The following is a 27540-nucleotide window of genomic DNA, read 5'->3' as shown; positions in this document are numbered from 1 at the left end:
AACATAAAGTCTACAGAATACACACAACTTTTAAATAAACATAAAGGAAGATTCGTTATGGGAGGCGATTTCAATGCAAAGCACATTAACTGGGGATCTCGCCTAACGACAACTAAAGGTCGCGAACTGTGGAAAGCGGCACAACAATGTGGTTGTGAAATATTCTCAACTGGCAATCCAACATACTGGCCAACAGACATTAATAAGACTCCAGATTTGATTGATTTTTTCGTAGTCAAACAACTACCATACAACATCATAACTCTGGAGGATGGTTTAGATCTTAATTCAGATCATTCACCTATATTCATGATTCTTGATGGTGAACCAAAAATCAATGAAAGTAACCTGCTCCTTTCAAATAAATATACAGATTGGCAATACTTCAAGACTAAACTAGACACATATGTAAACACGACAAATGAAATCGATAATGTTGACGAAATTGAGAAGGAAACAATAAAGCTGTCAGCACAGATACAAAAAGCTGCTTGGTTAAGTACACCTGTAAGAGTCCAAAAAATTAATCGCCAAAGATATCCTTCGAATATAATTGAACTCATAAAGGAAAAAAGAAAAATCAGAAAAAAGTGGCAGTCGATTAGGTCTCCATCACTTAAAACACAATTAAACAACCTCACCAAAACAGTGAAATATGCTATTCAAGAAAATAAAAACAGAACTTTAAATATAAAGCTACAAAACCTATCTGCAGATAAAACCTCTGATTACTCTCTATGGCGGACTACGGCACATATGAAAAGACCAATTCAACATAATCCCCCAATTAAACAGCCAAATAGCAACCAACCTTGGGCAAAAACCGATTCGGAAAAAGCTGAGTTATTTGCACAACACCTCCAAAAAATTTTTAAGCCATTTGAAACGATAAATTACACTTTGTTTCCCCATACTGTGCAAGAATCTGTTGAAATTACAAGTTTTACCACTGATGAGGTAGCAAATGAAATCTCCAAACTAAAACAAAAGAAAAGTCCAGGATTTGACTTAATCACAGCCGAAGTGCTAAAGAACTTATCTTACAAAGCGCTAATCAAACTCACTTTAATAATGAATGCATGCATTGAATTTAAATACATACCAATGCATTGGAAAATTTCTGAAATTAAAATGATCCCAAAGCCAGGGAAAAATCCCAACGAAGTCACATCTTACCGCCCAATAGCATTACTCCCAGCCATCGGAAAGCTATTTGAAAAACTATTTTCCAAACGATTAAAGGATATAATTTCTAATAAACAATTAATACCATCTCACCAATTTGGATTTCGAGAAAAACATTCAACGATAGATCAGATACATCGTATAGTACACATCATAGAAGAGGCCATAGAAAACAATCAAGTGTGTTCAGCAATATTCCTTGATATCGCACAGGCGTTTGATAAAGTGTGGCACGAAGGTCTAATCCGTAAGCTCAGAGCGATGCTCCCATATCAATATACTTTGCTATTGGAATCATATCTCACAGACAGATATTTTAGAGTGAAACAAAGACAAGCATACTCAAACATTAAAAAAATTGAAGCTGGTGTACCACAAGGCAGCATTCTTGGGCCAGTACTGTATTTGCTCTATACTGCAGATCTACCTGTTTCAAATACAAGTAAGATAGCCACTTTTGCTGATGACACGTGTATCTTAGCCTATGGAAATAACGCAAATGAATCAACTAGAAAGTTACAGGCATCGATAGACGAAGTTGTCGCATGGACTGAAAACTGGAGAATCAAATTAAATGAAAGCAAGTCTGTTCACGTAGACTTTACAAACAAGAAAATAGCCTATAACCCAGTGAAAATATCATCTGCTACTGTTCCATATAGTAATACAGCAAAATACTTGGGTATGACTTTGGATGCAAAGCTCAAATGGAAAGAACATGTCAAAATTAAAGCAACTGAAATCAACTTAAAAATTAAAAAAATGAAATGGTTAATTGGCAGAAAGTCTACATTGTCAATACAGAATAAATTATTAATATACAACCAAGTAGTTAAGCCGGTATGGACATACGGCATTCAATTATGGGGATGTACCACTAAATCAAACATTGAAGCTGTACAACGCCTGCAGAATAAGATTCTCAGAGACATGGTCAACGCACCTTGGTATGTGCGAAATCACGACCTGCACAAGGATCTGTCGGTGAAAAAAGTCGCTGATATAATCCAAATTCTTGCAAGTAACCATGAAACCAGGCTGAAAGAGCACATAAACCCGGAGGCCGCAGAGCTTACCAAAACAGTCTGCACAAGAAGACTTCGAAGAACTAAGCCACGAGATTTAGTCGCCAACGCTGTATAATTGTTTGTAAAATATTTATAATTGTTTTTAAATTTCAATGTTAAGGATAGAATAATGTTACTTGTTAGCTTATGCTAGGCGTAATACCATGAAATGTATACCAATTTTATAACGTTTCAATAAAAAAAAAAAAAAAAAAAAAAAAAAAAAAAAATTTAGATTGTTCCAGTGATTAATTTCTTCTGCTTTCCCATGTACATACGAGTATTATATATAAATAAGTACACATATGAATATATTTAAAATGCTGTATATATAAACCTTGTAGTTGCAATTAGGATAGTCTTACAAAAGGACTAATTCTATGCTACTCATGTCGTAAATAGTCTTTAAACTGCTGCAAAATGGCTGCAGAAAGATGCGATTCACAAATCTGAAAAGCATTGTGCTTTCTTTCTGCCATTCTCATCTCTCTCCACGGGAGTTGTATGCTGTTGAAGCTGAGAGTGTGAAATTACTTGTTTGTTAAAGTTAAATGCTTCCTCGAAATTAGGTGTACAGTCTAATAAGAAAACTTGTATTCAAAATATTATCCAATCGGTGTCTAAATAAATCGGGGGTTATGAAAATACCTCTGTGCATGTATTGATCCAATTTAAGCTTGACACTTGTTTAAAGTTGTGTTGAGCCAAAAATTAAGCTTCTTGTGAAACATCTTACAATGGGCTCTGTTCATCTTTAGCGACGAAGCGCATCCTTGTCTAAACGGCTTCACAAGTACGAAAAATATTTGTATTATTGGAACCTGTAGGCAGTGTTGCCAACGCCAATAAATCTGAGTCGCTAGGGCCAATATGAAAAGTCGCTAACTCCATCAGGGGCGGATCCTAAATTTAAGTCTGAGAGGTGCACAAGAGGCCAGCTGCGGACTTAAAATTTTTAGATGAATAATAATTAAACCAGTAATGTAAACTCTACTGAAATTTGAGATCAACGGAAGTTAGTTTCAATCTCCTGAAATACTGGTTTTTTTTTATTATGAATCGATAAATCTACTAAATTTTCTAACGCTTTGTTAATTTGTGTCTGAAAAACATTTGTGTCTTTAAAAAATCATTGGAAAGCATGAGTGATTCAAGAAATGTTGAATGATGTTATTTACGAAGTTGATCCGGTACTGGATTCAAATGGAAATTTGAAAATTTATAAAACTAATAAATCAGGCAAATCATACAACAATTTACTATATTATTATTAATTAAAGTCTTGAAATGGATTTATAAAATATATTTAAGCATAGTAAAGAAAAAGTGGCATAAAAAAGCTACGCTTTAAGGGGAACACCACTGTGACAGCCAAAGAAATAAGTGATTTTTTTTAGGGGGAAAATGAAGGAATTTCTGGATCAGATTTTTTTTATTTTATTAAGTATCCATTAAAGACAGTCATGCTAAATTTTTATGGAAAAATATTAATTTATAAAAATTTTAGCTATAGTCAGTAAATTGTTATTCTAGAGTATGGAAGGTAAAAGGCATTCACGGGTAATCAAGTTGACAGAAAAGTATCTATTGCCTAAATCGGTTTTGATTTGCTCTCCAAAAGTCGCCAGATAAGTCGCTAAATCATTTTTGTCGTCAAAACTTTTTTTTGTCGCCAAGACTCAAGCAAAAGTCGTCAATATTAGCGACAAAGTCGCTAAATTGGCAACACTACCTGTAGGTGGTTCAATAGATGTTAATGGCTGCTCTTCATTATTTTTCACATGTTTGTTTTTATGCTCCGTCGCCTATGTATTCGACATTAGTAACGATATTATTGCCTGTAATATAAAGGGTTTTTCAATAAGTACCTCCAACCTTTTGATAGCGACGGTCTTTCTGAAGCTAGTACATCTGCTAAATTTGGTATAACTCGCACGATTCAACAACGTTTTAAGATTACTAAAATTCATTACCAAAAAGAATATTGGGACTCAATTGGTGTTGAGTGGATTCGTATCGTATACAAGCCCAATTGCCGGACTTAAAGCAACTAAAATCCACTTGAGCACCATTTAACGTACACATTTTCACCGACCGTTTGTTTATTCCTTTCAGGTTCCCTTTGATTCCAAATTAAGATGTGCAGGATTTCATGCTTCAAAATATCCATGCTTATAGATCAGACAGTGATTAAAGTAATTATAAAAAAAAAATGAACAATATTTTTTGAAATATCTCAATCCCACTGCCACCTAACGGGACTTTTATTTGTATACGCTAACACCTATCCTTATCCAACCCTTCGGCAGGTTCGGAGCTCGATGCCCATTTTCGATTTGAAATATCAAAAGATAAGAAAAGTGTTTTCTAATATACTTACATATATTTTCTTTAAGGCTTCTCATAAAATTCTTTGTAGGACAAATTCAGGTTGTATGCCTTCCAAAGAATTTACGCCTAAAATCTTTACATCTCCGCATTTACGTATACACATAACACATTCGTTACCAGTCCGTCATCATAGACCAGCTAGAAATTGATTTGTATTTGTCTAGAAATGTGCGTTTTGCTTGTCACTGGGTATATTAGAAACTCAAATTCATTATAAAAGAAATTTATTCACATATTTGTTACGCTGGTAGTAGATAGTTCTTGGTATAGACCAGGGTAACATTTATGTCACAGACAAGCTGTAGGGTTTTATATATCTCAGTTTAATCAAAGATACAAAACTTACAAAACATGGAGCGATACATATACCAACTTCTTGGCTTTTATTTTAGCAACCGTGCATGTAAAACAACATATCCTTATACTTTAAGGTAACTGTAATCTTGAGACCACTTGTCACAAATGTGAGCCAGACCTTCCTATAGACCATTCTGCATCTGACGACAGCTTAAATCCAGTAGTATTTTTAAATGGTGTTGCCATGTATTTTTAAAGAAAATTTTGAATTAATAACGTAATTTAATTAGAGCTTAGCATACAAGTATCGAAAAAAATGTGTTGAAAGGAACAAACTCAGCTTTAATTAAAATTATTTGAGGACGACGCTGCCACCTAACCTTGCAAATGTAGTAGTATGCTGCAAGTATTGAGATGTGGGTGCCACTCAAATTATGTCTGAGAACGTTTAAATTCGAAAGTATTTTTTGAATGGCGTTGCCATTTATTTTTTAATTCATAATAAGTGTTAAATACATATACATTAGGTATATTATTTTATACCCAATCGAAAACGCGGGAACCAGCTAATACTTATGTATATTCCTTCCTACAAACCAAAACTTCTTAACTAAAGGTTTTGGGAATACTCGTATTTCTACCCTAGCCGCATTGTTTTTTAGAAAGTCATATATCCTGACCAAACCAATACAAATTGCGAACATACAAATCTGAGCTGGTAGTAAGCTTGCATTTAAAATGTTATGGAAACTTTGTTAGTATAAATACCTGATATATGTGCCTTTTTAAACCATCCTGTAACAATTTTTTTCTGTTTTTAATGAGGTAGGGTTCCAAATCCCTTCGCCCAGAGCGGCATGGATGCCGTTTTATATTTATGCCAAGTATATTTATATGCAGTCAGCTTTCATGCTATAGGCTCGTCTTCGCGTGTCTCTATTTGTGCAGTTTCTCTTCGTGCACTGTGCCGAGGTCTATCTTCTTTTCTGTAGTACGTTCTCAATGTATTTCTTTACCGCGTTCCTGCTGTCCGCGCGTTCGAGAAATTTGCTGATTGGCGCGATGTCGCCAATCTGCTTCCTCAGAGCATCTCTTTCCGCGAGCCATCTGTCATAACTAAAAAACGTGTGATTAGTTTTCAAATCATTAAGAGAGTACTAGGAGTGTAAAGAGAGAGATTAGCATTTAAAAACATATATTATATGTAGGTATATGTATATTGTCTATCTGAAGTGGTAGCAGTGGGCATCCCCGAATCGTCTAGAAAAAAGGGATTTTCTTACAATTCCAGAAGCAGGCTGTTGAAGGAAACATGGCCAGATTAATCTTCAGAATTACGTCAACAATAGCCGGCCGTTGGCCTATTGGAGACTATGCTAGGAAGATGTAGAACTGCAATCAAGAAGATTCTAGGGATACAGTGTGGGTGTTCTACAACACAGCGTGCTGAGAGAATTCTCAATAAACAACTTGGTAGAAATTGCAGGAAAGAAAATATATGACATATACAGAGTTATAGTAAAATCAACATGGTTTGACTAAATAACGGCAGTCGTTCTACTAGTGTTGTACCAAAATGGCACTTTTTGTGCTAATTGAGATTGGGATGTGTCCCTCAGATATGCCTCTACCAACCAATCAACCAAATTGTCTATTTCTACCCTTAACATCTTTTTTAACGAGCTATAAATTCAAAATAAATTATTAAAAATACATTTTCGTATATTAATAAGAAGTAATTGCAATTTATTTTTTGTCCAAATTTTTATGACCGCATCTGTACATACATTCATGTATAGACTGAGCGCGGACTGGTTCTGTCCCAAAATGGAATAGTATTGCAGGCAATGCATTTACGCATTTCTACTAAACCATAAACAAATTAACAATAAACTGTTTGCTTTTGCGCTTCTCAATAAAGCGTGAAATAAATACGGGAACTGCGCTAATTATTTTAATTAAATGGATACTGTATACACAACACAAAATTTAAATTTAAATTGAAACTAAAGCTGATGCAAAGCAAATGCATTAAAACAGCGTTGGAAATTTATTGCCGGCAAAAATTAATAAACAAATAAATCAATACTCGAACAAAACTATAATTGAATAATGTAAGTGTTCACATGATTTAAGTTAATTTCCGACATATGTCGGAGAAAATTTTAGATAGGTTTATTGACAACCAGTACATACATACATATGTACACATAAATATATATAAATGATTAAACTTTAAGCGTTGCTTGAGCGGTTTCAGATTTGTGTTTTCGACTTGGTCATCTTCCGGTAAAAATTTATCTGCAGCCGCACATGGCAGGCCGAAAATAAATTTGCACAAATTTAATAAATGAATAAACACACATACATGTATATGTATGCATGTATGTATACATACATATATCGTAACTATCAGCTGTGATACAAACTCGGTTGCTTCTTGCTAAGCTGTGGCATGAAGCCAATTTTAGGTGAGATTGTCAGATCTGTGAATGAAATATTTACGACTTTTCTGCGTACGACATAACCATGTGTTACATATTTTTTATTTCTATAAGAATATATTTACACATACATACGTACGTATATATGTTTTTTCTTTTCACTTCTCTAGTATGGCTGCAAACACTGACGATCAAATGAGTGAACCAACTACAAGTTCATCGGCGACATCGCCGCGAAATAGCACAACCCGGCCAACGATGCAACAACAACCCTTTGTTATACCTAATGAGGGCACATATCTAAAACCTGCAGCGAAACAGGCGTATTTTAGTGATGAAAAAGTGCTCATACCACAAACTGATCAGGTAAGTGTGGGAAAATTTGATTGGAATATTTTACTGGCATTAAGTATTTCTACTTGTACGTACGCGTATAAATGAAAAAATGTATATAAGTGACGTTGCCACCTAAAGTAGATATTGATTAAAAAATTGAAATATGAGTATGAAACGAAAGATGTGGAAGAAATTAATACAAAAAAAATGTTTAATGACGTTGCCACTTAATTTTGAGGGGAAAATATAAGCTCATTGCAATGGCTATGAAATGTCTTAAAAATAAAGAAAAAAACTATATTTAAAACAAAAAAAAAAAAATTTTATTTAAAACAAAAAAAAATGTATTTTATTTTTTTAATGACGTTGCCATTAAAACTTTACGGGAAATACACAGTGTTGATCAAAATTCTACATGTACCATCTATTTTCTTTGGTTTTAAAGTCCAAAAAGTTGATAGGAAATTGTGTTAATTCAGTTTTATTCGAATCCTTTTTCTAATCACAATGACTTAAAAAATAACAAAGTTATGGGGGAAAAGTAACAAAAGTCTGCATACAGTACAAACGTAATATAATTTAGTGTGAAAACTTTTCTTGATCCTACATATTTAGTTTGTTCACCGTTCGCATCAATCACCGCTTGGAGCTGTTCCAAGCTTCTATATATGTCTATAGCAGCGCTAGAAACATGATAAATGTTCAATAATATTTACGTAGCCAATCCTTAACAATGTGTGCCGCCGTGTGCCATGAATCGATATCTTGCTGAAAGATCTGTAGACTGTAGCAAGCTCCAAATTATCAACCGAAGGCTTCAAAATATGTTCTAGTGAATAGTGAATATTTGTATTAGGAGGCCGCAGCAGTCGAATGGATTGGTGCGTGACTACTATTCGGAAGTGTGCAGGTTCGATTCTCCGTGCATGAAACACCAAATGATAGGAAACTGTTTTTTTAATAGCGGTCGCCCTTCGCGACCTCTCTTCCGAGTGCATTTCTGTCATGAAAAAGTTCCTCATAAAGAACCGTTTTGGCGTTCGGAGTCGGCTTAAAACTGTAGGTCCCTCTATTTGTGGAACACCAACAAGACGCACGCTACAAATAGGAGGAGGATCTCGGCCAAACACCTAACAGAAGTGTATGCGCCAATTATTTATTTTATTTAATTTTAATGCTATTCTTCCAACTTCAGATGCCGCAACAGCTCCTCAAAAAATCAAATTGGTGCAATCATGATTGACAGTTGATACTAAATGTTTGGATTAAGTACAGTATTTTCCCCCCCAAACTTTCCATCGATTCTATATATGATATTAAACTTTGGCTCATCCCCTTTTCTTTATGTGCTTGCGAACTCCAAATGAAATTTACAGTTTTTTTTTTCAGGAAACCGTGATTGATTAGAGTTCTTCGAATTGCTCTTTGATGGAACTGCTCGGTTAATTTTGAAACAATAACTTTTGGATTTTTGTCCACTTCTTTGAGAGCCACACTGATGTCTCTTTGAATTAGTTTTTGCGGGCGGCCACTGTGCGTTTTGTTTCCGGTAGAATCAATTTATTTTTAAAGTTTTTTTATACAATGGTGTGTACTGCTAGTCGATTCAAGTTTAAAATTTTTGAAATTTCACCATATGACTTTTCAATGCTGTGTAACCAAATTTCTTACGTCAATTTATATTTCTCTTCGCGGAGCAAAATTTGATGCTTAAGTATCAAAATCACAACTGAACTGACTATTAGTAAAGCAGTAAATATAATAAAAGAAAAGAAAAAAATGAAAAGAAGAAAAAAACTGTACTTTACCATATCACAGCACAAGCTGGAACTTCGTTCTGTATGTACAATTTTGTCAACGTTTTTTTTTTTTTCATTTTCAATCATTCCTTTGTTATTTTAAGTTGAAGAATGAATGTTTTTGAGTTTATTGTGATTAGAAACATTTTTTAAATAAAATTTTATCAGCAAAATTCTCAAAAAACTGTATGGACTACTATTTTTGCCCATAATTACAACATTGAAATAAATATACAATAAAAAAATGGGCAACAAAGAAGTTTTTTTAAAATTTAATAATTAATTTAAATTATAAAAAAAAATAATATTAAAATAATTAATTTAATAATTAATGAAAATTATATATTAATTTAAAAATATTTAAATTCAAATTCAAGAAAATAATCTAACTTTTAGTTTAGAATCGAATTTATTCCACTTGTATTCTATTCTATAAACCTTTCTTACAACGAACAACTACTGATCCCGATCACTTTTCAGCATCGCATTGTGATATTATTTAGCTACGTAGTAAGCAAATGATAAATATTAAAAATTTCCTTTTTTTGTTTTCTTTTAATCATATTTTTCCGGGCAACGTCAGATCTAATATTCGTCAAGTGTTTCTTCTGTGGTTAGAGAACCAATAGGGTTTAATCGAAACCGCACTACAATTCGATGATTTATTTAAACGAACCTCATTTATGATAAGTTCAAAAACTTGAACTTGAGAAAGAACATCGCCGAGTATTGAAAATTGATACATAAAGCGCTGTAAAAAGTATTACACGTGCATTTACTTCTGTGAGTTGAAATACATGCCTCATATTTTTATTACATAGTTTTCATAATGTTTGTAATTAAGTCCATTAACGGTTTACGAAAAACCACAAGCCCGCAATATTCAAGTCAGGTGGAATATGAGTCACCTATGTACGTGTGATTGCAAGCAACTTATATTTAATTGATCTTACTAAAATGCAATCACCCCGCCGGGTAGTCCAAAGAAGGAAAAGAAGAAGAAAAATATATTTGTGGCGTTATTCGAATGCGTAAATAGTATTATAATGAATTTATTTATGAAATAATACGAGGATCGCTTGAAAAGTGCATGTAAAGTCAGAAAGATGGGACTACTGGCGCGTATCGAGGTTATGTTTGGAAGAACACACACCAGATTGGTCTATTTCCTTGTGTTTGGCATTCGTTTGAATCGAAGAAGTCGAGAGATTTTACTTTTCCATCACGACAACGCACCAGCTCACGCCTCATCTGTTGTGGTCGCAAAATTAATGAAAATAGGATTCCAACTCCCTATTCTCCAGACTTGGCCCTCTCGGATCCCTCGGAGTACTATTTGTTCGCCAATTTGAAGAAATCAGATTTCATTCAAATGAGGAGATGATTGTAGAGACGGCTGACTGCTTTTCACACTTGGCCAGATCCTATTATTCGGAAGGGATCAACAAACTATAACAGCATTTGGTGATGTGTATAAGTAGTAAGAAAAATAAAAAAAATGTTTAACCCAAACAATTAAGTAGTTTTTTTTTTGCACGCACTTTTCAAACGATTCTCGTATATATGTAGTTCAATCAAAGGCAGCCTCAGCTGGCTTTGCAATATCTTTAAAATTTTCCGCGACTTTGGGATGCTGTTTGACTGTTTCTACCCACATATTTTACACAAATAAAGGATTTTCCAATAAGAGGTGTTATTTTGATATTATTTTGCCTATATTATTTCATTATAAAGAGCAAGGTATGCCGTTAATAGTGGAAAATAACATCAGGCAAACGACCACCACGACCATGCTTACTTTTCCCGTAAAATATCAATGGTTTCGTTGCTTGTGTGGCACGTAGCGCCGTCTTGTTGAAAATAAACGTTGTCCAGATCAATACCATCCAATTCCGGCCATAAAAAAATCGTTAATAATCTCTCGATAGCTTTTTATATATATAAATAACACCTGTTATTGGAAAACCGTTTAGCTTAGGCGATATTCGCCATAATGGCCTAAAACGTTTCTGGATGGTCTTCAAAACATTGAGTTTTCGAATCGATGGGCTTAAATCGCAGTTCTCAGAAAACCTCGCTCTGCATCTTCTTCTTGATTGGCGCGTCTTCCTCTTCCTCTGCTACCACCAGCTGGTACTTCATCGAATACGTTCAGAACCGAATCGCTGGTTCAAAAACAGCAAAAATTTCCCGTGAAAATAATCAACTGTTTCTTGCGCAACGTGGCTTAATTCGTCGTTTTGTTGAATTCAAAGATAACCGATGTGTCCAGGTACTCAAATTTGGCATACAAAAAGTGGTTAATCATGACTGCGTAATATTCATCGTTGACAAAACGACGTTTTGGAAGAAATGGTACAAAGATACAACTGTTCCAAAATCCACACCATACTGCCATTCTTTGGATACATTGGCTTCTTGGTAGTCGCGGGCGGAGTCTTTTCAGCGTCATTTTAGAAAAAATGAGTCACGTATGCCACCACACAAAAATCCATATAAGACAGTTGTAATAGCATAGAACATTCTTCATACATTCATACATACATAAATCAATTAAAAAAAAGTGTTGGCCACTTTGTATTTACCTAATTACTTGTAATGTATAAATTCACATTTTAATGATTTTTTTAATGATATTTAATGCAACGAGTATTTACAATCTCCTTTCATTCTTCATACACACATACACGCACAGGTTGGCTTCAGCTTTCGCAAATTATGGGCATTCACTGGTCCTGGGTTTCTCATGTCTATAGCATATCTCGATCCGGGCAACATAGAGTCAGATTTACAAAGTGGAGCCGCAGCAAAATATAAAATCTTATGGGTACTTTTATGGGCCACCGTATTGGGCCTGCTGATGCAACGCTTGGCAGCGAGGTAATAAAATGAAGTAAAATGAGATGAATGAGTTAATTTTATGATCAAATTTTGCTTTCCAACTTCTGTCTAATGTTTATTTTATTTTATTACCAAAACTATGTACATTTTTAAAATTCACGTACCTAGATTGGGTGTTGTGACGGGTCTGCATCTGGCGGAGATGTGCTATCGGCAATATAGAAAATTTCCGCGTGTCATTCTTTGGATAATGATCGAAATCGCCATTATCGGCTCAGATATGCAGGAAGTGATTGGCACAGCAATTGCCATATATCTGTTGTCCAATAAATTGTAAGTACGCAAGATAATCTGTGTCAGGTATTTTACTTTATTGTTTTTGTTTTTGATGATGAAACAAATTTCTTAACTGCTTTGTGTTGTAAAAGTGTTCCTACACGAGTACAACTCAATTGATTGCAAAATTAACATTTTGCAAATTTATAAATTTATTTTCATTTTCTTCTTAGAGTGCCACTGTGGGGAGGAGTACTTATAACAATCGTTGATACGTTTACCTTTTTATTCTTGGATAAATATGGTTTGCGGAAACTGGAATTTCTCTTTGGCTTTCTGATCACAGTAATGGCTGTGACTTTTGGTTATGAGGTAAGGGGATTTTATGAAACAAACAAAAAAAAACAAAAAAAAAAAACAAAAATATATATATAAGAGTGTGAATGCACGTAAGGCAAAAGTAAGCAGTAAATTCTTTATAAAAACTGTTGAACAGGTACACACATCTGCCGCATGCATATGCACATAAATCTATATATGGGTACAGTCATGTGTTATAAAATAGTGACGTTGAACATTCTTAAAGGTTTTTACTTTAATTTTATTATATTCATTGTTTTAAAAATTCCAACAAGTGACTTAACTTCCGTTATTTCTAGAATGACTTGAAATCTTAAATAGCTAAGAAAAAAATCTTTCATGTTGTAAGCCATAAAAGTTATCTAACAATTATATTGTACGAATTATCGATTAATGTTTTATCAAAATTGTCTTACTAGTATTTCTTATTTTACGAACGCCATGAGTTTTCGTATTCGATATAATTAACACTGCTTGAATTTTTTTTCTAAGGTCGCATTTTTTGCAAAACAGTACTTAAGTTGTTGCTGTTTATACTCAAAAAATAGTTTCCTTTAACACCAAGTTATTATTGACTTTAAATTAGACGCATTTCAGTCCGTTCAAAATATTTTTGGTGGAATCAGTTATAGTTGTTATTCGTTTAGTTAAGAAAAAATAAATAAAATATCCGAATTAAAAATGACACTGCGTGACAGAGAAAATGTAATTTCTTCGAGATATACAATACATACATCCAAGAATGATAGAAACAAGATTGCGCCCATCAGAGCGTACGTGACGTCACGTTTGCAGAGTTGTGCAGTATTGCCAACCATTTGCTCTTCGCAATAAATTTAGTGCTTTTTTATACCGAAAAAGCGACAATTTTTAAGTTTGGTGTTTGTTTCTTTTTGTTTTTAATTTAAGGCTACCGAGACTTTAGGTTGAAAAAAACTGTATTATTATATTGTACAAAAGAAGTTTAAAAAAGGCCACTCTGAGAAGATTTTAGTGCTAATGAAAATTTTTTTACTCTTATAAAATTTGATAATTTGAAAGTGCAAATTTAATTTTTGGCTCCATTTAAGGCTATGCAAAAGTATTAAATGCCCCTCTCTCAACTCTTTTTAAGATTGAAAACCTTTTTACACATTTTAAAAAGCCTTTGAATTTATGGAATGCGAATTGAAACCATAGAGGTGTAATCGTTTCTTCCGGTCATCAATCCTTAGTGAGACATAGAGCATCAAGAGGTGTATTCATAGTAAAAATAAACAAGAAAATACCAGAAAATACTAAAGAAACCATACTGACATTTTTACAAAAAGAGTACCTTATCTAGTTACATAACTTCAAATATAGCAAAAAAGTCGTTCCCTTAACAAAAGAGTCTCACTTAACAAAAAAACCTCATAAATTAAATTGTACATAAGCATGACACATTTATTTAAATAAACGCACATTTTAAAGACAATTTGTCACGCATACAAAGTTCTTTAAGTGATTCAATAAAAATTTGTTGGGTTATTTTCTTTGAATGGGCATTTTAATGCGTTTTTATATCCAAAGCTAGGCAACACTGCAGTAGCGAGAGAGAGATTTGACTGACGAAAGCAGAAGAACACCAACAACACCTGCACTCGCGGGCAATGCCACCAGATGTTAAAAAAAAGTAAAGCTAAATAAAACTGAGGGAATTATTTAAATAATTATTAAATAGTGTATATTTTACAAAATTATAAACATGACATTTTAATTAGAACAGCTAGAAAAATGTCATGAAGAAAGAACTAAAACTCCGAGACAAAAAATAATAAAAATAACAAAAAAAAAAATGATAAATCAAGTTACGAAAATGGTAATCTGGTCATACTGGAGCTAAAATCACGTAACTAGTTGTCAAATTCGCTGAGCGCTGCATTCTTAAAATTTGGATTTAATATTCTGAAAAAAGGTGCTACAACGATTGAGTAAACATTTTTAATTTATTGTGGTAAAAAATACTCGGTTTAACTAATTTTTCGATTTTACGAATTAGGCACACAACATAAGATTTGTTATATTATATGACCGCAGTATTTCTTATTCATATGACTACATTTTATTTAAGAATTAAATATAATTAAGAGGTAAAAATTGGAATAGGCGAATACCGCAGCGCAGAAAGCAGAAGAATATTAAAATAAGAGTTGTAACAAAATCGCAAAAAAGAAAATTGTGAGGGGAACTTCGGCTACCACGTCACTTGGGAGATTCAGCCAAATTCTGCAGGATCATTTCACATGTATTCCCACACTCGTCCAATCAGTAGTTGTTCAGATGGCAACGAAGTATCACTATCGAAGGCTGTGTTGAATTTTTGCGAATATCACCAACACAATCTCAGTTTTTTGTAAACACATCCCAAGTGACGTCAGCCCATAAACTGATTCTGTCAAATTCGTTCAGAGCCGAACGGCCTGTTAAAGAGCGCCTCTAAGAATCTTTTCACCATGGTCATACCACATAAAACTGGTATAACTCATTTTTTACAAACAAATTGCAGCTCAGCCCAGTTGAATATCTATTCCTTTGTTTAGTTGTTTTTATAAGCAACTCCTTTTTTGTGTTCTCGATGTGTTCATTAACCTAACCTAACTTTTCATTTGTGTTTACTTGGTGCAAGGCTCCACTTTTAAAATATGACGTCGGAGATGCATAACAACTTAAAATAAAAAGTAGTAATCGTTGAGCCCTTTGTAACAATATATTTGCTTGTTTATTTATGGATTCGATTCTAAAACAGCAAGGGTAAACCATATATGTAATTATTAGTAAGTATTAGTATTATTAGCCCCCTCAGGTTACAATTTTCATAATAAAAAAACAGATCAAGCTAACAGGTAAAGAAATGAGAAAATCTTTTATGAATTAATATTATCTGTCGTTGTGCTAATACATCTCTGAAGAACGCGTCTAAATGTGCTTATGCTACTCAAAGATACTAAATTTGTGAGAAGAAAATTAGAAAGTTTAGTCACCTGCACCAAGAACAGTCTTTCTGACGTTAGTGTTTCGTATTTAGCAGCGAGAAGTTTAGAGTTTCTCACAGATTTCTTGGCAGTTGTCCTGAGGGTGAGGTACCCAGGGACTTTAGAAGAGTAGATTTAAGAAAAGTAATAGCGATCTGAACTGAAGAAACGTACCCACCGACATAGGGTAGTTAGTGTCAGTAAGATAAGAATTATTAAACAGTACATTAAGCTTGTGTTTACACGCAGAACCACAATTTACAAAAATTTCAGAACCGTAAAATAACGAGAGCATAACATATGTTTTAACGATTAAGATACGAATACGTAGAAGAGTAAAGTGTTACGTATTTCAGAGCACGCGATGCATTGCGTAGGTACAATTTACCTGCGACTAAATTTACGCCTTCCACTCGCCTCTGGCGTCATCTGACAAATAAAGCTAATTTTATGGCTAATAAAAATTTGTTGTATGTTTTATTTCTATCTAAGCCTCTTCGTTTCTAAAAGCAACACCCTTTACCTTTATATTACTTATTGTAAATTTTTACTTAGGCACGTGTGACCGTTACGACGAGTAAGTGCGCGCGCCACCGACACGATTTCCTTTACTCAAACGATTTGAATATAAAAATTGCCCTTCTAAACAATAACTTCCGTTAGCGCAGTTTTGCTAGTTTTTATTTTTTTCATGTGTGCGAATTAATAATGTGCTTTGCTTTGTGTTTGTATTTTATCATCAATTGCATTAATTTGCGTTTTTGCGGTTTTCTAGGCATTGTGTTTGTTGTTTGAGAATTTAGCTGAGATTTACGAAGGCAGTTAAATAATTTTTGTATTTAATATAAGTATAAGTATAAGTGGTTTGAAAATATTTTAGTAGCGAATATTTTCATGGATGTTAATTGTTTTATTTTCTTTGGTTTATAGGGAATTGGTTTAGTACATTGCGAAAACTTATCTATCTCTTTCCATATCTCCGTCACTTTTCGTGTAACTTGCTTGAAATTTTAACAAAAAAATAAGAAAGAGTTAAGCTTTAGAAAAATGCAAAAACACAAAAATCGATTTTTGTAAAAAAAATCAGTGAAATGTGCTGAAAGTTGCACTGATTCCATGTTGCCAACATCTCCGAAAACGGAGATGCATTTTTTGCTATTTTAAAATCTTAAACGGAATCGGTCAATAAGGCCATTCATAAGGCCATAAAATTCATAAAGAGAAACACATCCTTAACAGGGTTACGACTTTATTTTTTAGTTGAATAAAATCAATTAGTTAGTAAATTACCACTATTTGGATATTAAACGAAATAATTTTAAAGTTTTTAAATTCTGTTTGGATAAGGGTTGGCACCTACTTTAGCACAAAATTTAAAATTAATAAAAGTTAGCAGGAAATTGTTCGAATTGTCCAGTCCAACAGGTTTTCGAAATATTGCGGCTTAAAGTTGCAAACGTTTTTTGTTTTTTTGTCTACATTTAAGGCTATGGTTCATCATAAGATATATAATTGTAGAGGTCGCACGAGTATCCCAAAGTACAAATTTTCCGAATCCATTTTGATGCGTAAAGGAAATTTTTATTTGTTTGTCAAAAATAATTCATGCCTTACATAAACTCAAATATAACCAAAAATAGTGTTTGTGACACTTCTAAGCCAGAATATCTCGAAAACTGACATAAATGTAGCTCTTGTGCGAGGTATCGACACAAAGAATCAATAACAGCAAAAAAAAAGTGAAGAAAAGTCTAGTTATTAAATGCAACAACATAAGTAGTTATCTAGAATACGTGCCTTTCCGCATTAACTTACAACAACTTATAAATGACGCACTGTAAATTATCACATGCTTGCATTCATAAATTTTGTCTCATAAACTTTTGCTTGAGATCTCCTGTCAGCCTCCCACAAGCACGGGGCTTTTTTCATATAAATTCTTATCAGTTACCGCCCCATTTTCATATATAAATACATACATACAGTACAAGTCTACTAAATATATGTATGCCCATGGTATATACTCGTAGTATATGTTGAATACAGAGTGTTCCAAAAAAATGAATGCGATCATAAAAAAGTGTATAAGGCCGGTCATGCCTGGGCTATCAATTTAAATGCCGCCTAGCTTTATGATTAGCTTGACTTTTTTAAATTTTTTCGTCGGACTGTCAAGAATTTGTTGAGACTAAATATGTAATTCAAGATATACAGTCCGCGACAAAACGATAATACATAAATATTTTGACTTCTGGAAAGATTTATGGACATCCAAATGCGCAGAATTTCTTTTCTTTTATATGGAGTAGGGGCGCAACACCGTTAAGGTAAAAAATATAAAAATTCAATAGGATTTTTTAGAAACTTGCACTTCATTAAACTAAAATTTAATAAGCTATAAAACTACATACCATCTGAAAATTGGATTACTTTTTTACCAAATTATGAAGAATAAAACAAAGAATTGGAAAAAAATACACAAATAGTTAAAACTGGTCGGCGCTGCTGTGCTATCGTTTTGCCAAGGGGTGTAGGTAGAAGCCTATAAATAAGTTTGTCAGTACAGTATAGTGGATTAGATAATTTACAGTATCACAGATAATAATGTAAACATTTGTATTAGATAATTTACAGTATCACAGATAATAATGTAAACATTTGTGAAACCAAGTTCTCCTGAAAAATGATAAAAGCAATTTGCAACACATGCACACTCGAACATACATACATTAGGCATCAAAAGAAAAAGTAAAGTAAATTTTTACACATCTACAGGCAAATAAATCATAAAATCACAGGTTTATTTGCTATTTAAAATGCTTGAATAACTATTTTTAATGTTTACGGATATCGTGACGTGCTTTTTATGTACCTCTTTACAATGGCCCGCAGTCCTTATACAGAGAGAGAAGAATTATAAACTGGCAAAAGTCCTTCAAAACACGTCTAAGGCTGTCTACTTTATTTTATTGTCGGTCATGTAAGAATTTTCACTACATACTCGTACATACATATTTAAGAATGTTATTAGTTTATTGTCTGATATGATATACCTTTTAACTCGCTTCTTGACCTATTTTGAGAGCATTGGAGGGTTTTACGATGATACTGCGAAGTCAAGCCAACTGGTTGTTTAACTACAATTTTCTTATGACTTTATGGAAACTTTTATTGCCATATCTAATCCGTTCCAAATGTTACATGTTTGTTCTTAGTTTACGGATAAATCGAAAAGTATAACTTCTTGCAAAATACAACCCGCAACATTTTGACCAGTTTTGACTACTTTTTTTTAAATACAAATTTCAAACCTTACACAAAACTTATACAAATCCAGTAAATTTTCATCAAAACTTCAAACTTTTTGTGCAGAAGTAAAAAAATAGATATATTTGGTACTCAGTTTTAAAACCCATTGAGTGTTTAGAGTGCAACCCTGACGGTGGTACGTAGTTTCTCCATGTCTCCATATAAAGAAAATGTCGTGCACTCGTTGTTTTTATGATTTATTTGTCCAATAATTAAACTAAATAAAAAGAAATAAAAATAGTCAAAACTTATAAAAAATTGTGGTACTACAGTTTTTTCGCGGGCTGTATTTATTTTTAATTTAGGATACACAACTTTTTACATAGTATACTTTTTTTAATTACATTTATTTGTAAAGATTTCGTATATCATTTTCGAAATTAATAAATTAAAAGCGTGAATATAAGATACAAAGTCCCAAGTTGAGCTCTCAGCATCTTTGATTAACATTTATTGTACACTTTTGTGTTAAAAATTACTTCTAAGAAAGCTCGTTCGTTAATTATTATTAAATACAAACATAGAACATATAATCGAAGTGTAATGAAGAAATATACTGGTGCGTGACTACCATTCGGAATTCAGAGAGAACGTAGGTTCGAATTTCGGTGAAACACCAATATTAAGAAAAAGTTTTTTCTAATAGCGATCGTCCCTCGGCAAGCAATGGCAAACCTCCGAGTGTATTTCTGCTATGAAAAAGCTTTTTATAAAAAATATTTGCCTTCGGAGTCGGTTTTCCAACAACAGGTATTACAGGTGAATGGAATGCGCTATCGAGAGATGATGAACGATTTTTTATGGCCGGAATTGGATGGTATTGATTTGGACAACGTTTATTTTCAACAAGACGGCGCTACGTGCCACACAAGCAACGACCGGACCGTGTTATCTCTCCCAAAGGTGATCACAATTCGCCACCGAGATCTTGTGATTTAACACCTTGTGACTTTTTTCTTTGGGGCAACGTGAAAGAGAAGGTCTACGCTAACAGCCCAGGTCAATTCAAGACCTCAAAGATGGAATTTGTGAGGCTATCGAGGACATAGGGCAGCCACTTTGCAATTCGGTTATGGAAAATTTCATGGAAAGGATATTGTCCTGTAAGCGTGGTCGTGATGGTCATTTGCCTGATGCTATTTTCCACTATTGACGGCATACCTTCGTCTTTATAATGAAATAAACATCCGATCATTTATATTAAAAAATAGCATTTTTCTTTGAATATCAAAATAATACCTCTTATTAAAAACCCTTTATTTGCACTTGGAGATAGGCAATATAGCGCTATTAGAATTTGAGTGCAATGCTCGCCAATCCCAAGAATGATAGAAACATTCTTCTCTCCATCGTGCGCAAACCTACATACATATGATGGAAACGGGATTTCGAGAATCTCTTTCTTATTTTTTTTGTACTTTTGAATTTAGAATTTTTTTTCATGTTTCATTATTTTTGTTTGGTTTGACGGTCATTTCGGCCACGATTTATACCTGGCAATTTTGGGATATACATATGCACATATGCGTATTTTGTAATATGTATGTATATAAGTATATTATAGTCGAATGCGATTCCAGGATTCAATAATTTCGATTCTACACGTATATACGAATGCACATATTTAATAGCTTAACTAATTTAACTTTTATTGCCTTTACATTATCTATTATAATCAGACATTTTTCTTTAATTCAATCAATTTTTTTACTTTCATTTATAAATTTTAATTTAATTATATTTTGATTATTTTTTTGACTCCATTTTATTTAATTTAATTTTATTTTGTTTCGTTTATGTATTTTATAGTTTCAATTAATATTACTTTTGATTTTGATTTTCATTTTAATTTTTTCTATTTTTTAATCTTTAATCTTAATTTTACTTAGTTTAATATATTTTATTTTAGTTTATTAAAGTGTTGATTATTATAATTTATTTTCTTTAACTTTAATTTAATTTATTGTAGTTTAATTTTTTTATATTTTGTATAATATATTTTGTTTTATTTTATTTTATTTTATTTATTTACTTTATATTATATATATATAATTGGCGCGTACACCCCTTTTGGGTGTTTTTTTTCCACAAATGGAGGGACCTACAGTTTCAAGCCGACTCCGAACGGCAGATATTTTTATGAGGAGCTTTTTCATGGCAGAAATACACTCGGAGGTTTGCCATTGCCTGCCGAGGGGCGACCGCTATTAGAAAAATGTTTTTCTTAATTTTGGTGTTTTCACCGAGATTCTCTCTGTGAATTCCGAATGGTAATCACGCACCAAGCCATTCGGCTACGGCGGCCGCGTATTTACTTTACTTTACCAAAACTACTTCGCTTTACCTGATTTTACTTGTACAATTATTTTATTTAAAATTAAAAAAAAATGACTTGAAAATATTCCAGTACATCGTCTCTGCGCCGAGTCAGGCTGAAGTGATGAAGGGCATGTTTGTACCATGGTGCAGCGGTTGTGGGGCCAACGTTCTACTGCAGGCGGTAGGCATTGTGGGCGCTGTGATAATGCCCCACAACCTTTATCTACATTCGGCCCTGGTGAAAGTAAGTTTCGTTATAAAGTATGACAAGCAAAAATAAATAATATAAAATGCAAAAATGTTCTTAAAAACCAAATATTATCTTATATGAATTAACAAAATCCTTACAGTCACGTGATATCGATCGCCGTCAACCGAAAAAAGTGAGCGAGGCGAATTTTTACTTCTTCATTGAGGCGGCGGTGGCGCTCTTTGTGTCCTTTATAATAAATCTATTTGTTGTTGCGGTCTTCGCACATGGCATGTTCGGTAAAACCAATCAAGATGTGGTATGTCACCAACTAAGATCGAGTTTCGCTCGAACAAGTTGTTTAATTATGCAAATATGTGTATATGTATGTATGTGTGCCCAATTCTCATTGATTCCATTATTCACCATAAATAATTTACATTAATCTTAAAAAGCTTTACATATGCACATATATAGGTACATACGAAATGAAAAATAACGTTTTTTTTATGTTTTTTGTTACTCCCTTTAATTGAGTATTTTCCGTTCTTCTCTCCATTCAGCTTGATGTATGCGTGAATCAAACGATGTACGAAGATGCGAAGCTTTCATTTAAGGATAGTAATAATAATACAGATCTCATCGATGCGGATATTTATAAAGGTGGCCTATTTTTGGGATGCACTTTCGGCGCAGTGGCTATGTATATTTGGGGTGTTGGCATTTTGGCAGCAGGTCAAAGTTCTACGATGACTGGAACTTATGCGGGTCAATTTTCCATGGAAGGCTTTTTGAACCTACAATGGCCACGGTGGCGTCGTGTCCTCTTCACTCGTTTGATTGCCATTATACCCACATTCTGTTTGGCATTCTTCACCCAAATGGAAGATTTAACACATTTGAATGACATACTGAATGCGGTGATGTCGTTACAGTTGCCATTTGCAGCCATACCAACGATAGCATTCACCTCATGTGCGGCCATAATGGGTGAATTTGTGAATGGAATGTAAGTGAAAGGATGGATTGTGGAAATCTTTAAGGTATTGGTTTAGTATTTGATTGAGTAATTGAGCGTAGAAGGTGAGCTTAAGTTGGTAGGCCGTGTTCCTCTTTTTGGAGGTGTTGAAATAATTTTTACAGGTATAGTTTCTTTTATCTCTAAAAGACCCCTACCCAAACAGGCTGTAATAATAATAATAATGAAATGTATTTGTTTACTTTGTCACGCTAATTTGCCGATTTTATAACGCTAGACCATTTGCACTTAATTGTGAATCATTTTTTTTTCACAAAGCTAATCAGTTCCAATTTTAATATGGGTATTTGAACTGATTTATTATATTAAAAAGAATATAGAACGGACAGGGCACTGGAGTCATTTGAGAGAATGCGTAATATCGAAAATTCAAACAAATCACTAGAGGTATGCATATGTATTTCATATACTTGTAAGGCAGCACACAACGAATGAAGCTCATTCCTTTTATTTGTGTTTGTTTCATTAAAAAAATAAAAATAAAAATTTTGTGGGACTTTTTATAAAATGTATAAATTTTAGTAGTCCTCGAAAATATGAAAATAACAAACCAAATTAAGAAATTAATTATATTTTAGACTCATAAAAAAATATTATTGAACACTCTTTCACTTAATAAATGCCACACTTCTTTTCCTAAATTTCCTAAATAACCAATAATAATCATCTTATCTTGAACTTCATTGAAGGGGGGAACCGGTTTAGGAGGCCAAAATTTTGGTGTTTTTCGAGAATTTTTTGAACAAAGAAGGAATAATCAGAAATTGTTTAAGATTTGAGGATATTTTATTTATATTTTTAGGTACACTTTTAAATTTTTCTGAAGCTATTTCCGTGGGAGATAGTGGCGTTAGAGCGTGCTGTCCATGGACGATCGCCATCCGAGTGTCTTGCTGGTGGGAATTCCTGAAATTGCAATTTTTCTCTGAAATCAACAGCAATTTTTTTTTATTAACAACATATTTCCTAAGAATATGAACCTAATTGTGGTAAAAAAATTTTGAAAATTTCATGCTTTTGAGGCGCTTGAACACAAAGTAGTTTTTTTAGTTTAGTTTTAGGTTCATATAGATTAGAATTGAATAAAGAAAAAGAAACATTTTAGAACGATTGTTCGATAACTTTTTAAGCTAGAATTCCTACCAGTTGAAAAAAAGTAGTTTCGAGAAAAACGTCGTTCTAACTTACTCGCGCTACGGTGCGGAACCGACGGGCAGTCACTTAGGTCTCATAGAATCGGGAATAATGCGAATTTCGCTTTAAAATTTTTACCACATATTCTTGAGTAGTTATACTAACGATTTATGCAATCAAAAAATCGATTTTTTGATCGGTCTAAACCGGTTTCCCCCCTTAAACAAATCATGCCCTAAAATTCCAAATACATATTTTTAAATTGGAATTTGATTTGTTCATTGGAATTCAAGACTAGTCTAAATATTTTTTTATTTATAGTTCCAAAGTTATGATTCAATAAAAAAAATTACACACAAATGTACTTAAATTTCAACTGCATAAAATGCCACTGCTCCTTCCTATAGCTCATTTTAATTTATCCCGACACTGCTCCTGTTTATAGGGAGAGATATATATTTGGAACAATAAACCCCAGAATTTGCTTAAAGTTAAGAAAAACCTTAAAATAAAGGGTACCTCACTATTACCTATTCAGCAGCTTAGGACTTTCTAAAGGACATATAGACAGGCAGATGGACACAGTTTTTTTATAAATGCGATTAAATACTTAACCAATATTAAAAACTTATACGTTGTGGAATTTGAAAAAATGAAGAGAAGTATATTATATGAATGTTTCTTTTTTCATGCAAAGCACCAACAAGGTCATCTCTATACTGTTAACTATAGTTGTAATAACAGTAAACATCTACTTCGTCGTTGTACAAGTGCAGACAGCTTCTTTGGAAGGTGGCTTTGTAGCATTAGTTTGTAAGTACTGATTTTATGCGTCTGAATTAAAATCTTTATTCAATATTTAATGAATATCCTTGCAGGTATAGTTGCAGCTTTATATTTGCTTTTTAACCTATACCTTGTGATACATATGGTTGCGTGCATGGGCAATCAAAGATTTGTAAATAATCGGGTAAGTTTTTTAACTTAAGTGTTTTATTTTTATTTCATAATACTTTTGAGGAATAATTAAATTTAGTTATGTATATGACTATAAATTATGGTACATACAACCTGGACAGGTGAGCTCGAACTCACTTTCCTTAAACCCACATACGAAATCATTCACATCGGATTTCTTTGCAATCTAAATTTTCAGTATTTATCGCATGGATTCCAGTTTTCAATTAAGACTTTTAAACAAATCTTGTATTGGCGCCAAAATTTGACACTTTCATACCATGAAGTTTTCTAGTCCGTGCCAACATTTCAACTCAGTGCTAATTCCCTATGGCAAGTGATAAGATTTATTTACCACATTGCGTTGGAGTCTTCACAACAAACACACGTACATATGCATGTATTTTCCCTTTTGATTTTGTTACTAAGTATCATAATGGTTTCTACTACCTTTGTTCTTGCTCTTGTAACATTTTGCCATTTGCCGTCTTATTGTAATTTATACCGGGGAATATCCGCTTGACAGTCACATTTCATTAAATTTTGTTCAGACAGTTATCAATTTTTGTGGATTCTTTTTATCAATATACGTGACTAATGCTCATACGAAGAGTTTGTTAGCCTCTGTCTTAAGTAATCATTCATTATGATTTGCTAACTGTGATCGATTTCTGTGAGCCTCGAGATTGTGTTCGTTCGACAACCGTACAGTGTGAGTTGATGGGAATAGCGCCAAAAAACATCAACTGTAAGTGGCCACGCGCATTATAGTTGCACTTTGTTTCTCATGATAGCAGCAGATGAGTTAAATTATTTAAGATTTTGAGAGATACTTGATGTGGTAAATTAGTGGCAGCTAAAAGTTTGCACAGCTCTCAAGCTGATTAGTGTTACAGTCACGTAGTCATTTAAGACAATTGTTGACATAGCACTTGTAGGCTCATTATTATAAAATAATCATAGCTACTTTCTAATGCTTTAGAGGTACTACTTAATTCCGTTAGGGACCAAAAGTAAATGATAAAAAGGAATAGAAATAAACCGAGACTGTCGTAAAGCGACCAGATCGCTCATCAATAAGACTTTGAGAGAAATGCTTTTGAGGTCATACGATATATTTTTATGCCTTAAGGATGGCCAAAGTTCTTGGATATGTATTATAAAAGTGAAAATATTCCTCGTAATATTTTAATATACGTTTTTTTGTATACTCACTCTTTCTGTAGATGTCCTGTGACGGCGAGTAGTGAAAAATAACTCAATTTTACCTTTTAAACTAGCAACGAGGAAAACAGAGAAACTACTTCTATAAACCTCTTTATAGATTAAAAAGATATGATAGATATAAATAAGTATTTATTTTATTTATTTTTTTATTAAATATCTTTATTTCCAATATATTGAATTTTTCTATAAATTAAGAAGCCTTACGAAAAGGTATTTTAAAACTTCTTTATAGTCTTTAAAATATTGCCATAATTTGGGCATTATCTGCGAAAGGAAATCTTTTTTGGTATGGAGAAAATATACAAAACTTGTACAAAACAGGTGTTACATCAACTAACGAAGCGAAACAGAGCTCTATTTTGTTTTGGAAGAATACACTATTTTTGCATCAATAACATTTCTGAAAAGGTTCAACTTCATTATCCAAGCTATTTTTAGTGGAAACATTCCAGTAACTAAAAAGGTTCATGCCTTTATTCCAACAACCGAAGGCCTTGTAAATATAAAACTATAAAAGTTATAAAATAAAAAGGTTTGATACTATCATACTTCAATATATTTTGAATACAATTTCACATCAGCTTTACTAGGTATGTATTTTTCTCATGAGCCGGGGGCTATAAACAAGCACCTAGTGTCATCTGTAGTGCACAAATTGTATTTTTCTTGTTTACATAACTCCTGCGAATGCCACTCTTCAACTTGTAGCGTATTATGCATATTATACCCGAAGTTATACTCAAAAATAAATTTTATTCTTATTATTCTTTAGAAGCCCATATCTCGACAAGTATTTACCCTTTTAAACAACTGTCTTTAAACTTTCATACCTAGTAGAGGTACAACTAACCAAAATATGAACGAATTCCAGAGCGTCACTTTTTATCCCTCTCCTGTTGGCGTGAGATACGTCTAATGCTGCTGCATTAATTTCAACATCGCTCCTGGTCCTTGGTTCTCAAGGTTGTATGTGCTACCTTACTTAGTATTAGTATTAGTTTTAATATTTTACTATTTTCTCTACATTTGTTATGAATTTCATTAATATATTATATCTTCCCTCCACTCAAACTGCTTAGTGGGTCCAGAGGTTTGTGCTTCCCAGTCAGAACAGCTTTACGATAAAGAACGTAAATTCGACCTATGCAAGGTAAGTCGGGGTTTTTACACTCATGGGGCTTAAAAAATATATTTATATATTTTACAATTACTAGAAGACTATATAAAAAAATTAAAAAAAAAAATTTGCACACTTTTCTAAACTGCACCTAATCTGTATCTCCATTTAACTCGCACGAAGCGCACTACTCAAGCTTTTATTAAATCTTCATTATGCTTCTAATGCTTTGTTATGCTTCTTCTTTCGCCGCTTATGA

General features: G+C 33.1%; 1 protein-coding gene across 9 annotated transcripts in view; it reads left to right on the top strand.

Annotated features, from left to right (window-relative positions):
• Positions 1-27540, top strand: part of LOC128871776 (protein Malvolio) — a 73134-nt gene that overhangs the window by 22515 nt on the left and 23079 nt on the right. For all 9 annotated transcript variants that reach the window (XM_054113837.1, XM_054113838.1, XM_054113839.1 and 6 more), the window contains 10 exons: positions 7555-7750; positions 12215-12399; positions 12529-12693; positions 12870-13008; positions 21706-21861; positions 21968-22126; positions 22371-22816; positions 24678-24793; positions 24859-24950; positions 27244-27314. In XM_054113837.1, the coding sequence (XP_053969812.1) occupies positions 7555-7750; positions 12215-12399; positions 12529-12693; positions 12870-13008; positions 21706-21861; positions 21968-22126; positions 22371-22816; positions 24678-24793; positions 24859-24950; positions 27244-27314 (1725 nt within the window). The remainder of the gene's footprint in view (positions 1-7554; positions 7751-12214; positions 12400-12528; positions 12694-12869; positions 13009-21705; positions 21862-21967; positions 22127-22370; positions 22817-24677; positions 24794-24858; positions 24951-27243; positions 27315-27540) is intronic.

This window comes from Anastrepha ludens, chromosome 2, assembly GCF_028408465.1.
Source record: "Anastrepha ludens isolate Willacy chromosome 2, idAnaLude1.1, whole genome shotgun sequence".
Lineage (NCBI taxonomy): Eukaryota > Metazoa > Arthropoda > Insecta > Diptera > Tephritidae > Anastrepha > Anastrepha ludens.
This window is presented reverse-complemented; position numbering and strand designations above follow the sequence as displayed.